This window comes from Bufo gargarizans, chromosome 2 (genome assembly GCF_014858855.1).
Source record: "Bufo gargarizans isolate SCDJY-AF-19 chromosome 2, ASM1485885v1, whole genome shotgun sequence".
Taxonomy (NCBI): domain Eukaryota; kingdom Metazoa; phylum Chordata; class Amphibia; order Anura; family Bufonidae; genus Bufo; species Bufo gargarizans.
Window position 1 is genome coordinate 46,226,767 of NC_058081.1, and position 17,436 is coordinate 46,244,202.

Consider the following 17,436-nt stretch of genomic DNA (forward strand, 5'->3'; position numbering starts at 1 on the left):
GGCCCGCTCACGGACCGTATATCTCGGAGGGCATACAGCCGTGGGCAAGAGGCCTGATGCGGGGCTTTATGGTATAGTCAGTCTTCAGTCACTTGGATTTTAAAGTTTTTTACTGCTGACACTAATAGAGTAGTAAAAGGACTACATTACATGCAGGGAGGGAAAATCTCAACCATATAACACTCGAACCGTGGGGTGGGTTTACAAGATATGAACAAATCCCTACACAACATGTCAGAATTACTTACATGAAGGATTTGGGGTATAGCCCTTGTATATGAACCACACTTGGAAATCGCAGCATACATTCAACAGTATTAATTGGTTTATTATTGGATTCCAGCAATAATTCAGGAAATAAAAATAGCATATCTTCTTTTGGCATTTGTATATTTCTCATTAGTCCAACAAAAATGTTAAAAAGGGATGAAGAAAAAGAAAAGGGCATGGGACAAAAAAAATAAAAATATATATATTAAAATTGTACTTAAAACGCATTTATGGAGAAAATGTCCACACCAAGTGCAGATTCCACTACTTGGTTTGGCAGAAGAAAGACTTCCATAAATTTAACCAAAAGTCTGACTGCTCCTTACGGCAAATACTTTCACTGGTGCTGGCAGGAGAAAAGGTATCAGAACAGAGGGGGAAAAAATGAACAAAAAAAATAGTCACATACCCAGGTGCAAAGATGCTGCTACCTGGATGTGGGCATTAATGCCAAGACTGAAACTGCTGTTGGTCATACTGTGCAATCAGTTTCTTTATGTGAGCCAGTTTATTATGGAGATATTCACATCTGTTCTTCTCTTCACTGTATTTTGGATTTGACTGTAAGAAGAAAAGGGAAACAAATTCCAAAATGAGTAAGAAGCTACAATAACCTTTTGTAAGAATGACTATTGATGCCTTATGGACTGCTATTACGCTATTACTATGCAGCTGTGCAAAACTACAACTCTCAATATTCCCTGACCACCTGCTTGCAGGTAGGAGACTGGAGATGTAGACTAAAGATGGATTTACACGCCCAGATAATTGGGCAGATTATTGGGAGAAACATTCCTGCAAACACTCCTTCCTGACAATCTGCCCGTCAAAAGGTGCAGCCGATCACCCGATGTACAAACTAATTGCTTGTTCAGCAGGTGAAACAGTAGGTGGTGCAGGCACCTAAATAATCGTTTCTAGAAAGAAGATCGTGCTATCTTACCTGAGATCTGCTGCCCAGGAACAGTGCAGCTGTGATCGTCATAGTAACTGCTTTTCCTCTTATCGCAGAGGTGAATCTGCTGCTCGTCTGCAAATCTAAATCCACCTTAAAGGTGCATTTACACCTACCAAGGATGCGTTCCGTCCCCAGAGTTGGCTGCATGTTAACTGGAGCAGCTCTGCATTTACATGCAGTGATCACCTCCACAGTATGAAGAGCAGTCACTACAGCTACATTGTTTCTGGCAGCAGATCGCTGTTTAGACGGCACGATCTGCTGCCCAGAAATGATACCAGTAATTTAGCTGCCCCTGATGAACGAGTGTTTTGCTTGCTCACTGGATGATCGGCTTCACCTTTAGACGGGCAGATTGTCGGGAAGGAGCATTTACAGGGACATCCTTCCCAAAAACCTGCCAGAAATTATTGCACCATGTAAATACATGTAACATTTCTAGCAGAATCATTTTCACAACAAATACTGTTCTAAAATAGGCACAGCTCAAAAATAATGTGCACGGCAAACAATGAAGCCTTCAGGTAGTAAGCTGTAACTCAACAGAATGGTAAGCAGATATAGGAGGGCCACCCAGATTATAACACTTGGAGATGTATGAAACATTCTGACATGCACAGCAGTCTTCATATGTAAAGTGTAGTCATTTAATCCTTAACCCAGTGGGTTAGCTTTGTTAAAGTAGCGCAATCCTCTGTAGTAGTACTCACTATCAAACTACTGTAGCAGGCCGTCCGGCAGCGTAACGTCACTCACTCCGTCACACGCCTGCTTCATTAATAAAGTGGGAGGAGCAGGTGCGTGAGTGAGTGACGTTACTAGGGCTGCAGCTAACGATTATTTGAATATACGATTAATCGAGAAAAACGACAAAATTACAAAACAAAGCGGTTTATATGATTTCACCTGAAAACTTATGTTCAAAGGCCATATTAAAATAAATTGTGGATGGCACTGTTATGGAGAGGGGGGATCTGTGGGTGGCGCCGCTATGGAGAGGGGGGATCTGTGGGTGGCGCCGCTATGGAGAGGGGGGATCTGTGGGTGGCGCCGCTATGGAGAGGGGGGATCTGTGGGTGGCGCCGCTATGGAGAGGGGGGATCTGTGGGTGGCGCCGCTATGGAGAGGGGGGATCTGTGGGTGGCGCCGCTATGGAGAGGGGGGATCTGTGGGTGGCGCCGCTATGGAGAGGGGGGATCTGTGGGTGGCGCCGCTATGGAGAGGGGGATCTGTGGGTGGCGCCGCTATGGAGAGGGGGGATCTGTGGGTGGCGCCGCTATGGAGAGGGGGGATCTGTGGGTGGCGCTGTTCTGGAGAGGGGGGATCTGTGGGTGGCGCTGTTCTGGAGAGGGGGGATCTGTGGGTGGCGCTGTTCTGGAGAGGGGGGGGATCTGTGGGTGGCGCTGCTATGGAGAGGGGGGATCTGTGGGTGGCGCTGCTATGGAGAGGGGGGGATCTGTGGGTGGCGCTGCTATGGAGAGGGGGGGATCTGTGGGTGGCGCTGCTATGGAGAGGGGGATCTGTGGGTGGCGCTGCTATAGAGAGGGGGATCTGTGGGTGGCGCTGCTATGGAGAGGGGGATCTGTGGGTGGCGCTGCTATAAAGAGGGGGATCTGTGGGTGGCGCTGCTATGGAGAGGGGGATCTGTGGGTGGCGCTGCTATGGAGAGGGGGATCTGTGGGTGGCGCTGCTATGGAGAGGGGGATCTGTGGGTGGCGCTGCTATGGAGAGGGGGATCTGTGCACAGATTCCTTTCCCCATAACAGTGCATATATCCCCCCTCCCCATAGCAGTGCCATAGACAGATCCTCCCCCCTCCCCATAGCGGTGCCATAGACAGATCCTCCCCCCTCCCCATAGCGGTGCCATAGACAGATCCTCCCCATAGCGGTGCCATAGACAGATCCCCCTCTCCATAGCAGCGCCGGCCCTGCTGCTCACAGCAGACTAATCACCTACTGCATCTTTATTTTACCTTACAATCGTGACGCTCCAGTAACAACTAACAGGCAGAGAGGAGGGCGGCGTAACGTCACTTACTCACGTGACGCACCTGCTCCCCCCACTTTATGAATGAAGGAGGCGGAGCAGGTGCGTCACGTGAGTAAGTGACGTTACGCCGCCCTCCTCTCTGCCTGTAGTTGTTACTGGAGCGTCACAATTGTAAGGTAAAATAAAGATGCAGCGACTTAAAGTAAACCGCCCGGCGCCCGCCCGCAAAGCAACGAATCGGCGATTATTCGATAACTGGATTCGTCGACAACTAATCCAGTTATCGATTATTATCGATTACATCGATTAATCGTTGCAGCCCTAGACGTTCCGTTTCTAGACGGCCTCCTACAGTAGTTTGATAGTAAGTACTACTACTACAGAGGATTGCGCTACTTTAACAAAGCTAACCCACTGGTTAAGGATTAAATTACTACGCTTTACATATGAAGACTGCTGTGCGCGAGGCCTGTTGTATTGGGGGTCACTATTTACACAGGGACAATTATTTAGGAAGGGGGGATAAGATGCCCCCATAACTGTGCGGCACCCACAGATCCACCCCATAACAGTGCGGCACCCACAGATCCACCCCATAACAGTGCGGCACCCACAGATCCACCCCATAACAGTGCGGCACCCACAGATCCACCCCATAACAGTGCGGCACCCACAGATCCCCTATAATAGTGCCATTTACAGACCACCCATTAGTTCAAAACCCACCAAAAGCACACCTTTTGGTTCAAAATATTTTTTTTCTTATTTTGCTCCTCAAAAACCTAGGTGCATCTTATAAAGCGAAAAATACGGTATTTCACAGCAGCTTTCAGCTCTAACAGCTGGGAACGAGGGCATGTGAAAAATAAAAATCTGGACTCTATCTGCAGTAATACTTATGTATACCTCATAAAAATTCCAGATCCTGGTGAAGGATTCCCTTTTGAATATGATGCTGCTCTGCATGTGCCATGTTATAGAGCAGGAGGATGTGAGCAGATTGATATGTAGTTTTGTGGTTAAGACTCAGTATAACCTGTACCTTATTAATTTAAAGGGGTTTTCTGGGTTAATATACATTTTTATTTACACCTATCCTTATTGATGTACAGTTCCCCTGAAGGATTTCCAAGCATTTTCGCTGTCCTCTGGGACTCTAGCGGGTCCCTGCCACTGGGCTTTCTTACATCGCTGTGTCCTCCTTCTGTCATTTCCTGTCGCTCTGCTTTATGGGTCCCACAAGGGAGCGCGAGTCTGCAGAGTAATATCTCGCCCCCAAGTCCTCCCTCTAGTCATCCCCTTATGTGAAACGACCTTATGAGCACCTGAGCTATGCCAGTGATGTCACCAGGCTCAGTGCTAGGCGAGAGTCTCTGCTTAGTAGAGTGATGAAAAGCCCAGCATGTCACCAACTGAATGAAAAAAGAAAAAATGCCCTTGAGCTGCGAGTTTACAGTGTGACCAGAGGGAGCATCAGAGCAAGTAAATACAGGTATTCTCATCAACTCAGATGGAGGCTGCTGATACAGACAGCATATTGGACAGATCATGCACGAAACCAGAAACCCCCTTTAATCCTCTACTACTCATTCTGGGATTAGGAGTCCATAGGGTGTCCCTACTCAGTGATTGAGTGTTATCTTTACTAGCAAGTACATAAAGAAGGCTGTCAATCACCAAGTTGGACTGACCATTGCAAAGACAGCGCAGCTAAATCTATAATTATAAAATCCCTGTGTGAGTGTCCTGTGTCCGTGTGTGGGTCTCACCAGTTTTGCACTGCGCATGCGTGGCGTCCAATCAGGACACTGCGCTCCACACGGACACAACGCTACACACAAAAGTTTCCCTGCAGTGTGTCACCCTATGGGCAGGCCACAGCTCCCCTGCCATCCAACCAGTGCGCCTTCGCCGCGGTCTGTACAGACGGCGTTGATCGGCCGGAGCGTGGTGTGCATGCCGGACAATTTTAGCGCCCGTTATTGTAACAGGCATAATGTATAAATTACACTGAATATTTATCCACAAACTATACATCAACCTGCTCAGCAGCTCCTGCTTTATATCCAGCTGCCTACAGACAGGACTGCATGTATAATGTTACAGATTTACTTGCATTTTATTTTGGAGCTACGAGCAAGGCTCAAAAGTTCAGATGCAACATATTTTAACATTGGCAGCAATTCACTACCACTCTGTGCGTCATGCAGCAGGATGCGCAGAACCATTAAAGGGAAACTGTCACCTGTATAATCAATACTAAACCAAAAGTATGTCCTTACAGTTCTTCATACCTTCTTTCCATAGGTCTTCCCTTGGAGCTCGCTTTATATCTTCATAAAAATCCACTTTTATCCTTATGCTAATGAGGCAGTAAGGTGCCCAGAGGGGCGTTATTGTCATACAAAAGGTGCCCAGGAACGCACCCCCCCTCCCTACAGAGCCAAAGAACGCCTCTCTCTCCTCTCATACAGTACGCCCTCCAGCGTTGCCGATAAACCCGCCCACCCTTTCCCTTCAGCTTCGCCGACAGGATAGTATCGTGATGACAGATATGTACATATAGATGGAAACTGATATACAGAGAAAATCCTTTAATATATTTTTTTTGCTAATCCAGCTCGTGTCAATCCAAATAAACTATGTAAATCCTAAATTTCACCATACCATTGAGCAGACAGCACCAAATAGAGGCTGTAGCACGTTAGTCTTCCTCAAGAATCCTCATCATTACAAGTAAATTCTACCAAACTTTTCTAGTGTGCTCAAATAATACAGAATTACTGATAATGGATAGAATAAAAGAAATTAACTACATATAAATAGATTTCAGTCTTTTCACCTTGACACAAACTAAAGCTGGCTGCAAAGATTACATAAATGTTAGTGGAACCAGCTGGGATAGGCTGGACTAGCCAACCATATAATGTGTATGGGAACCTCAACACTTTACCACAATGGTAGATTATGGATTTCAACTGCCCAATCCTTTTGCTTCTTGGGAGATAAACCAGTGGCAAAGGTGTGCGGCAGTGGCTCTCTCTGTTCAGGACATGCATACTTGGCTGAGCCAAGTGTACATACATATGAAGGATTTGGGAGTTATAACTGTCAGCTGACTGCAATCTAGTGCATAATTTACAGGTTTAAAAATTCTATGTACATCTTTATGATTTGGAAAACTACTTACTTTTTTAATTTTACGGTACTCTTGTAAGATTTGATCGTGGATGGTCTAAACAAAAAACAAAAGCAAAACGACAAAAAATACTATGAAGCAGTAAAGAAGTGACTATACATTGCAAGCTGTTTGCTGACCCCTAGTGGTCACATTCTTTTTTACTACCAAAAAAAATAAAAATGCATCACATCAGCATGCCATCTTTCGAGCATTAGAAATGTATTAAGCAATAGTTTACAGCAATTGCCTAATACACACATAGGTTCACTGATATGTACGTGTTATATACAGGTTTTCTAAGACATGCAACAATTAGCTCTCGTCCTTGCCATAGATCACCATACAGCGGCTTCTCTTGCTGGAAATCTTGACACATAAGCCAGCGATATTACCTTGTACTCCTCAGAACCCGGACTCAGCTGTTTCAGCTGGGCGTCGAGCTGTGTAAATCTGCTGGTTATCCTCTCTATCCTTGCATGTAAGTCTCTGTATTCATTATATTCTTCGTTGAAGTCATTTTTGTAAATCTGCCGCTGTTCCAGCGATGAGATCGCTGCATATTTCCTGAGACATTACAGATAGAACGAGACATCAGGACTGAATAGCGTGAATTTAAACTATACAATTATGGCAGTGATAGTTAATATACTCACAGGATATAATCTGGCATCTCGGATGTAGATGTTGGAATACTGGAATTACTGCATGTCCCATTAAAATCTAGAAACAGGATAAAAATAAAAAAAAGTTTCCTCCTTATTAGCCAAATAATGTTCAAATGCATGATCTTGCAAGATAAGGCCACAAATCAAACAAGACTGTACAGAATAAAGGATGTCCAAGATGCATCCAAATAAAAACCCTGCTTATGTGAGCTGTAACATCAAAAAGGGGCACCGTGGTGACATTCACAAGATCCATGCTCTCCCCACTGGATGTCTGACTAATGGCCTCTTAGTTCCAGCTTTCTCTGCAACTCTAAGTGATGTGCCTTCAATTGTACAAGCTGGCAATGGGAGCATGAGCGCTGCCTCAGACATCCGGTTACCAGGAACGGACATGTAGTATATATAAGGTGCAGCACAGGCTCTTTTGTATGCCATGTGTATACCAGATTTAAGTTGAAGTGGCATTTGTGTGTTTTCAGTGTATTCCTATGTGATGCACCTTCAGTCAGTCTCTCCTGCTTGTGATTGGTTTAAGCACATAGCAGTGATATCCGTGGGAAGCTGCATCACATAGGATACACTGCAGATTCTGCACACTTATATAATATAGACTGTGTGAGTCAGGGAAGTTTTATAACTGCAGATCGTTGTATGGCCTTGGTATACGAGTACCCTTCTCATCTCTTGGGGCAGAAATTATATCTTCACCACCACTATATACATGGGCTATACGGAGGAACAAGCAAAGTGGAGATAGATTTAAAGGAGAGGGACTTGAAGGCTACCAGGAGGGATTTGATAGGAGATTATGAAAACCCGCAGTTCACAGGACGTCAGCCAAACAGGAGAGACTCTGCTTTATTAGGGTATTTCAAGACTGCCATTAAATAATGACTGCATTATGGCAAATGCACGTCTAGAATACTAAACCTGAATCCACATTTCCAAATGATCATATTCATAAACGCACTCACAAAAGTGATAAAAGCCCTAAAATGCTTCATAGTCCTCAGAGTCCTGGTCACACATTTAGATTTATAAAATGATACACAATCCAAAGCAGTGTTTCCAGCCCTCAAGGAGCGGCAACAGGTCATGTATTGAGGATCTCCTTAATACTGCACTAAAACAATATGTTCTCTGTGAAATCCTTATAGGGAACCTATCATGAACTTTATGCTGACCCCACTGAAGGCAGTATAAAGTAGTGACAAATGCCGATTTCAGCAATGTGTCACTCATCAGGTAAAAGTAAGTGGTTGCCAAGAACCAGCATCATAACTGAAGGGATATACAGGTCCTTCTAAAAAAATTTGCATATTGTGATAAAGTTCATTATTTTCTGTAATGTACTGATAAACATTAGACTTTCATATATTTTAGATTCATTACACACCAACTGAAGTAGTTCAAGCCTTTTATTGTTTTAATATTGATGATTTTGGCATACAGCTCATGAAAACCCAAATTTCCTATCTAAAAAAATTAGCATATTGCATCCGACCAATAAAAGAAGTGTTTTTAATACAAAAAAAGTCAACCTTCAAATAATTAATGTTCAGTTATGCACTCAATACTTGGTCGGGAATCCTTTTGCAGAAATGACTGCTTCAATGCGGCGTGGCATGGAGGCAATCAGCCTGTGGCACTGCTGAGGTGTTATGGAGGCCCAGGATGCTTCGATAGCGGCCTTAAGCTCATCCAGAGTGTTGGGTCTTGCGTCTCTCAACTTTTCTCTTCCCAATATCCCACAGATTCTCTATGGGGTTCAGGTCAGGAGAGTTGGCAGGCCAATTGAGCACAGTAATACCATGGTCAGTAAACCATTTACCAGTGGTTTTGGCACTGTGAGCAGGTGCCAGGTCGTGCTGAAAAATGAAATCTTCATCTCCATAAAGCTTTTCAGCAGATGGAAGCATGAAGTGCTCCAAAATAAAACACAGTGGACCAACACCAGCAGCTGACATGGCACCCCAGACCATCACTGACTGTGGGTACTTGACACTGGACTTCAGGCATTTTGGCATTTCCCTCTCCCCAGACTTCCTCCAGACTCTGGCACCTTGATTTCCGAATGACATGCAAAATTTGCTTTCATCCGAAAAAAGTACATTGGACCACTGAGCAACAGTCCAGTGCTGCTTCTCTGTAGCCCAGGTCAGGCGCTTCTGCCGCTGTTTCTGGTTCAAAAGTGGCTTGACCTGGGGAATGCGCCACCTGTAGCCCATTTCCTGCACACGCCTTTACACGGTGACTCTGGATGTTTCTACTCCAGACTCAGTCCACTGCTTCCGCAGGTCCCCCAAGGTCTGGAATCGGTCCTTCTCCACAATCTTCCTCAGGGTCCGGCCACCTCTTCTCGTTGTGCAGCGTTTTCTGCCACACTTTTTCCTTCCCACAGACTTCCCACTGAGGTGCCTTGATACAGCACTCTGGGAACAGCCTATTCGTTCAGAAATTTCTTTCTGTGTCTTACCCTCTTGCTTCAGGGTGTCAATGATGGCCTTCTGGACAGCAGTCAGGTCGGCAGTCTTACCCATGATTGCGGTTTTGAGTAATGAACCAGGCTGGGAGTTTTTAAAAGCCTCAGGAATCTTTTGCAGGTGTTTAGAGTTAATTAGTTGATTCAGATGATTAGGTTAATAGCTTGTTTAGAGAACCTTTTCATGATATGCTAATTTTTTTAGATAGGAATTTGGGGTTTTCATGAGCTGTATGCCAAAATCATCAATATTAAAATAAAAGGCTTGAACTACTTCAGTTGGTGTGTGATGAATCTAAAATATATGAAAGTCTAATGTTTATCAGTACATTACAGAAAATAATGAACTTTATCACAATATGCTAATTTTTTTTAGAAGGACCTGTATGTAACTCCATTTTGTCTGCTTTAACAATGTATATTGTGAAATCATCTAGTCCATGCACTGTTTCAAATTCCCCCTCTGTGGAATTTGAGAGACTTCCTCTGTCTGTGGACGGTTTCTAGAGACCCTTAAATTCCTTAGTAAAAAACAGTCACACCTTATAAGGTCATCCCGGCTTAATGCATACTAAGCATATATGTGTCTACACATGATTGGTTAATGATGTTACTATGTAAATTGTACTCACTGCTTCTTTAAAAGGCTGAACTGAGGGGCAATAAAATTAGAGTGAATTTGAACAAGACACGTGTTTTGGTGTTAAATCCGATTCATTCTCCTGGCGCCAAAAAAGACTTAATTCAAGCTGACCACCGAAAATCTGGTATCAGGGATGCCATAAGCAAAGGGCCCAAATTGCCTTACAGCTTTGGGGGTTCGTGCCCGGGGTTGAGAGGGTCATCCTCGGTTCCGGTGTGAAAGACATCAATTTTGTCCTCAGTCTGATCCCAGGGCACTGGCCACGTCTAGACCCAAGTAAGTTGAACCATCTACTTAAGATTTCGGTAGGTCACCAGGGACACAGCCAAGGCTAAGGGAGCCTAAGGAGATTATAAGTGACTTCGGGAGTCCACATCACCGCAGATAGATAAAGTGCACTAAGAAATACTGTTCAGGATCTGGTATCAGGTATGCCATAAGCAAAGGGTCCAAATTGCCTTACAATAACCATTGCAGCCCAGGCCTCGAGAAGAGTCAAATCTACCTGAGAAGAGTCCTGGTTATTCCTAATCTCCTGCACTCATCCATCATGATGGTTGGCAGTTCTCACCTAGATAGAAAGGGAGAAAACTAGGTAGAAGACTGTAAATCATCAGCAGGTGGGCAGGATTCAGAAATAACCATGACTCTGCTCAGATAGCAGTGACTCTTTTCCAGGCCCAGTCTGCAATGATTGTGATGTTGGTTCTCGGCAACCACTTACTTTTAACTTATAAATGACAGACCGCTGAAATCATCTCACCCGTCTCTAATTTATGCCGCAGTTAGTATGGGCAGTTTATGACATGTTCCCTTTAGGACATGAGCTATTTCAGCTCCTTGAGGGGGGTTTGGGAAACATTTGTACACTAGGGAGAAATAAGTGGTCGAACAATTTGAAGTCTAAACATCTATATAGGCAATATATGGTAAGAATTCCATTGTTTGCATCAGTCTTCGTCACAAATAGCCAATAGCATATATTGACTCTCTCAAACAGCTGCCTGTTAAAGTAGGTTGTCCTACATATTTGGAACCATTTTAATTTCCACAAGGTCTGTTTTGGAGGTCTTTCCATTCATAAGATATGTTTTGATAGATGAACTTGAAAACATAAAATTACACCCCCAATCCATTAATATATGGGCGGTTGAATTTATCATCAACTTTCCTACAGTTCTTTGGCATAAAGTCGCAAAACTAAAATTTTGGCAAAAAAAATTGTCAAAAAATAAAAAAAAAATGCTAGGCTTGCAGAAATTATATTTCACTTTTTACACCACTCTCGCCTAAAATAGAAGTGGGCTTAGCTTGCATTATTTGCAATGAGAGTATACCCCTTCCATAAAAATGGTGTTCTGTTTTTACCTTAATTTGGCCCTGCTCACCTATCGTTTATGTGTGTACTGTCAATCGTACTTACCAAGCACCACTTCAGGAGAGCCAGTGAGTAAGCCGGAGCTTTTGCCCAAGCGACAGTTTTGTTTTTCATCAGTGCCCTTCTCCTTGGTTCGATCTCGCTCCTTGTGCTTTCGCGATTTCTTTTTGGGCTTTGCACGTGCTGGGTTACAGTTCTGTTTGGCCTTACTGGGGCAGTCTGTCTTTAGAGGGTGTCCTAGCCTCTCAGAGACTTCTTGGCCCTCACAGTCTTTCTGTTGTGTGTCAGTGCTGGAATCTGAAAGAGGTTCATGGGGTGGCGGTAAGTGGGAACTTGAACTGACTGGATCCACACTTGGAGGCAACACTGGGGGAGCTGGTGAATCCTTTCCATTGGAAGAATTCAGCTTTCCATTGAAGGTAGCCTGTGATTTGTGTGCAAAGTGGGAAATACGTGGCTTCTTGCTGGCTAAAGGGTCGATGAATTCTGGATTTTGTTGAGGTCGTTTCTGAGGGCAAACAAAAAATAAACAAAAACAGTATTCAGCCAGCCATTCACTGATGACAAAATTATGGATATAATGTAACAGTATATTCGATATACACCAGTATATTAATCAGCAGCAAGTCATTCTATCTAAAAGGAAGATTATTGTACACCAACAGCTTCCAGGGTCTGCAAAACAAAAAGGGAAGTGTTTACAGCATGCAGATTGCCACTAGAGGGCACTGCCTAAGCATTACACAAGCCCCATCACAGTAGGGAAAAAAGCAACAAATGTTTTCTTGTGGACAGATAAAGGAGGACATCTGAAAAGACATGTTGAGCAGTGCAGGTTGCATTATGGTAGACCGAACTACTACAGGCACTATAATTGTAATGGAAGAAACATCAAGTAATAACATTGGGCTCACAAGCAGGTCTCTGAAATATTTCATCTGCATTTTGCAAAATATAGCTTTAATTTTCTTTTATATATTACTTTTCTAAATTATTCTTAAACTATAATGTACTGTAATGTCAATGTGGAAGTATACCCCAACAGCCATTGAAGGCACCTGAAATGTCCATACACAGCATGCCTTTGTATGATTATATGGATTTCTCCAGTCTTCCACATAGAGGAGCGAGTACACAACTGACTGCCTTAAACCCCTTCTTGCTCCTAACCACTGTGCTTGCAACGTCACTGTCATACATATTTAAACAAAGGTAGAAATGAAAAAGTTTTTGTTGAACTGTAAACTCTGCACATGTCAATATTTGAAAATGGAAATCTAATGTTCACCCGGTTTTATAATCTCTTTCTGTTGAAGAGATTTAAGTACAGCGTCTGCTCTGGCGTTTCCATGCCAGTGTCAAGTTAGCCCTGTGCACGTGCATTCTTGTCATTTGGCTGCCAACCTTATTAATATACCCTCAGTATATTCTGAGCAAAAGTCATAGGACATTATGTCCATCCAAAATTAAAGGGGTTGCGTCACTTAAGTAAGTTAAGTAGAGAATGTTAATAGAGATGAAACTCGAAAAATTTGAATATCGTGCAAACTTGATTTATTTCAGTAATCCAACTTAAAAGGTGAAACTAACATATTAGATAGACTCATTACATGCAAAGCGAGATATTTCAAGCCTTTATTTGTTATAATTTGGATGCTTATAGCTTATGAAACCCTAAAGTCACAATTTTGAGGTACCATTTGCTCAGGGGGTATGGATTAATTAGCTGACTAGAGTGTGACACTTTGAGCCTAGAATATTGAACCTTTTCACAAAATTCTAATTTTAAGCTGCATTTCCTTTTAATTTGCATTAATGAACTATTGCACAATATTCTAGGTTTTTCGAGTTTTACCTGTAGAAGGCACTTACTAATGTATTACAACTGTCCATACTGCTTCCTTTGCTGGCTTCATTCATTTTTCCAATCGGTAACCCGGGGGTTACAACCACCGCTGCAGCTCAGATATGAGGTGGTCGTGCTTGCAAAAGCCAGCCTCTTTGGTGGTCAGGACTGTGGGAGCTCACATAGGCACTCAAGCACAGCAGCTCCCATATAGGCTTCCTCGTGTCTGTGCTGCAAAGGTGGTCATAACCCCCGGATATGTGCAGTGTATAATGTGATGGAAAAATGAATCCAGCCAGCAACGTAGACAATATGGACAATCACAATACATTAGTAAGTGCCTTGTATTAACTTTCTCTACAAAATAAATGACACTTGCTGAAGTGACACAACCCCTTTAAAGTCTTCATATACAAATTACGTTACAGATATAGGGGTAGGAATGATTGGGCTGTTGGATTTCCGGACAAACTACCCTTTGTTCTCATTGCAGTTGTCTGGCAATGGCTTTTCTCCCTGCTGAAAAAAACACATGCACTTTAGGTCCCATGGAGCATACATGTGTATAGAGATCGTATTCAGCTAGTAGCCATTAAACGGAATATGGCAAACTCATAAAAGCAACTATGTAAAGTGCTTCACAGCAAGGGATTTGGGGAGGGTTGATGAAATTAGTTACAGGAAAAAAAAAAAAAAAATGCAGTTTTTCAATATAAAACCTACTGAGAAAAAAAAATAATAAAATTTATGTACAATAGCCCATCAAGAGAGCCAACAAAAAAATACACTAAAGCTGGCTATACATTTTATAAAGCTGCCATCTGAATGAGCGTTTGGCCAATAGCTATCCCTCCCGGGTCATAGATGCAAGCATGCACGTATTCTGGAGAAATTGGAAGAAACTGCTGCCAGACACCTGATGGTGGCTTATCTCGCATTAATAAAAGGATCAAAAAAGTGTTGAAATCCAACATGACCAATTCTTATCTTCCTCTACATACACATTAGAGAGTCCCAGCAACACATTTGTGTGTGTGAATGGTACAGGATTGGAGAAATGTAAGACGTTTTCTCCAGCCAGTCTCTCCTCAGCTTTTAAAGGCTGGGAGCAATAGATTGCAATCAGCAAAGTTAGGCTTTGTCCATATTTGCGTTGGAGGCTCTGATAATTTCACAGATTTGAACATTGCAAGTTTGTTAGAAAAGGAGATTTTTGTGAAACTTACCTGTAAAATCTTTTTCTCGTCTTTTCCATTGGGGGACACAGACCATGGGTATAGCTTAGAGGTATTAGTAGGAGGGACACTATGCAAATGAAAGAGCTCCTCCTCCTCGGGCTATACCCCCCCGACTCCACCAGGAGGAACTCAGGCGTTGCACAAGCAGTAGGAGAAGGAGCAAGAAAAAATCATGGAAACCATCGGACCAAGCCATAAGGTCCAACCAGAAACAGAAAAACTGAACTAAAGACCCCTCCTGCAACAGGAATAATGGGTGGGAGCTGTGTCCCCCAATGGAAAAGACGAGAAAAGATTTTACAGGTGAGTTTCACAAAAATCTCCTTTTCTCGTACTTTTTTCCATTGGGGGACACAGACCATGGGACGTCCAAAAGCAGTCCATGGGGTGGGAAAAAACATCAGCACCGCCAGGAGGAACGCCCAACGGTCAAACAGGAACCACAGCCTGCAAAACCCTGCGGCCAAAGCCGCATCAGCCGAAGCCAGTGAATGCAACTGACAAAAATTTGCAACGGTATGCAAGGACGACCAGGTGGCCGCCGTACACAGCTGAGACGCAGAGGCACGATTGCGTCTTGCCCAGGAAGCCCCCACCGCCCTAGTGGAGTGAGCGGCAATCCTAGCCGGGGGAACTCCACCACAAGCGCGACAAGCCGCGGAAATAGCCAAGCAGATCCAGAGCGCCAAGAACGGCGGACGGAAGCAGTAGCCGCGAGATACACCTTCAGGACCCGTACAACATCCAGGGAATGCAGAGTGCGTTCCTTGGGGTTAGCCGGAGAAGGACAAAAGGAAGGCAGGACAAGATCCTCATCAAGGTGGAAGGGAGAGACCACCCTGGGCAAAAAGAAGGGGACTGGACGGAGCACAACTTAATCCTGGTGGAAAACCAGAAAGGCTCCTGACAGGAAAGAGCGGCCAGCTTCGACACCAGTCTGACTTAAAAGCTCGTGATGGGATGTGAACTCACAGCCACTGCATAATAGCCCAGAACTTTAATCACTACGCTATGTAGCTGTATCAGAAGCTATGGTCACAAGGAAGTCCAGATGAGAACAGTCAGAGAGACCCTCCTCAAAGGCTCGAAGGGGGCCGACTGCAGAGCGCGCAGAACCAAATTGAGATCCCAAGGAGACAAAGGGGGAACATACGGGGAACCGAATGCGCAACCCCCTGAAGAAAGGTCACCACCGGACCCTTAAGAGCAAGGGACCTCTGACGGCCCGCGCCGAAACCTGAAGATCAAGATGGAAAAACGAAGGGGAGGGAACCCTGAACCCTCACAAAAGGACAGGAAGGCCATCCAGGTACGATAGTAAATCCGGGAGGAAGAAGACTTCCCCGGACTGATCATGGTCCTAACCACTGAATCCGAGAACCCCATCTTCATCAGGATGGCGGTTTCAACAGTCACGCCGGTAAACGAAGAGACCGTAAATTCCGGTGGAAGAACCGGCCCTGAGACAGTAGGTCTTGTCTGTCGGGAAGAGGCCATGGGGCGTCCGCCAGCAACCGAGCCACGTCCGAAAAACTACGCGCGGCGAGGCCACTCTGGGGTGATGAGAACGGTCGGATTCCCTTCCGCCTCGAACTGGCGTAGACCCTTTGGTAGGAGAGGAAAACAGAGGAGGCTGAAGTCCTGCCACGGAGACACCTGCGCATCCATCCGTACGCCTTCGGATCTCGGGCGCGAGCCAGGACCACTGGGATCTTGTTGTTGAACCCGGACGCAATTAAGTCCACATCCGGACGGTCCCATCTGTGGCAGATTTCTTCGAACCCTTCTGGATGCAGAGACCACTCGCTTGGATCCACCTTGTTGTGGCTTAGAAAGTCCGCTGTCCAGTTGTCCACTCCTGGAATGTAAACTGCTGACAACACCGGAACGTGCGTCTCCGCCCACGTCAGAATTCTCTTCACCTCCTGCATCACCATCCGGCTGCGGGTCCCGCCCTGATGGTCGATATAGGCCACGGCCGCGGCATTGCCCGTTTGAACCCGCACTGGGAGGCCCGCAAGGAGAGAGGTCCAATAGGAGAGAGAGAGCGGAAAAAAAAATCGCCCTCAGTTCCAGAAAGTTGATTGGAAGGCGAGACTCTGCCGCCGACCAAATCCCTTGAACCGTGCGAGACTGGAAAACGCCCCCCCAACCCAGGATGCTGGCATCGGTGGTGACGATCGTCCAGGAGAATGAGAGAAAGGAACTCCCCGACCTCAGGTTCATCGGGAACAGCCACCAAGGGAGAGCTGCCCGAACCCGCTGAAAGGTAAAGGATCTCCTGTTGCGCCAGGCGAGTGTGAAACTGGGCATATGGAAGGCCTCGAAAGAGGCTACCATAAGACCCAGGACCTGCAAGTATTCCCGAATGGAGAGGCACGGGGAGCGCAGCAGATGCGACACTGCCCCCTGGATCTGGGAGGACTTGAAGGCTGGCAGAATACTTTGGCAGCCGAGGTGTCCAAAATCATCCTCCGGAAGGAGAGCCTCTGGGACGGGAAGAGGCAGGAGTTTGGGAAAGTTACCAGCCAGCCGAACCGTTCCAGAGTCTGAACAGTGATCCGGACGCTGTCCTTGGTCTGCGGTAGAGAGGGGGGCCTCTATCCGGATATCGTCCCGATAGGGCAGCAAAGGAATGCCCCTGGTACGAAGAAGCGCCATGAGCGGTCCAGGACCGTGGCAAGGACCCGCGGGGTGGTCGCCAACCCGAAGGAAGGGCGACAAACTGACAGTGTCGACCCTTAATGGCGAAGCGCAGGAATCGATGGTGGGATTCCGCA

General features: G+C 45.2%; 1 protein-coding gene across 1 annotated transcript in view; it reads right to left on the reverse strand.

Moving 5' to 3' along the window:
* Positions 1 to 303: 303 nt before the first annotated feature.
* The window catches only part of ELL (elongation factor for RNA polymerase II), a 115,003-nt gene continuing 97,870 nt past the window's right edge, over positions 304 to 17,436 (reverse strand). The window contains exons 8-12 of the mRNA XM_044278872.1: positions 11,618 to 12,080; positions 7,055 to 7,121; positions 6,794 to 6,965; positions 6,411 to 6,455; positions 304 to 831 (exon numbers count right to left, since the gene is read on the reverse strand). Coding sequence (XP_044134807.1) covers positions 715 to 831; positions 6,411 to 6,455; positions 6,794 to 6,965; positions 7,055 to 7,121; positions 11,618 to 12,080 — 864 coding nt within the window. The 3' untranslated portion in view covers positions 304 to 714. The remainder of the gene's footprint in view (positions 832 to 6,410; positions 6,456 to 6,793; positions 6,966 to 7,054; positions 7,122 to 11,617; positions 12,081 to 17,436) is intronic.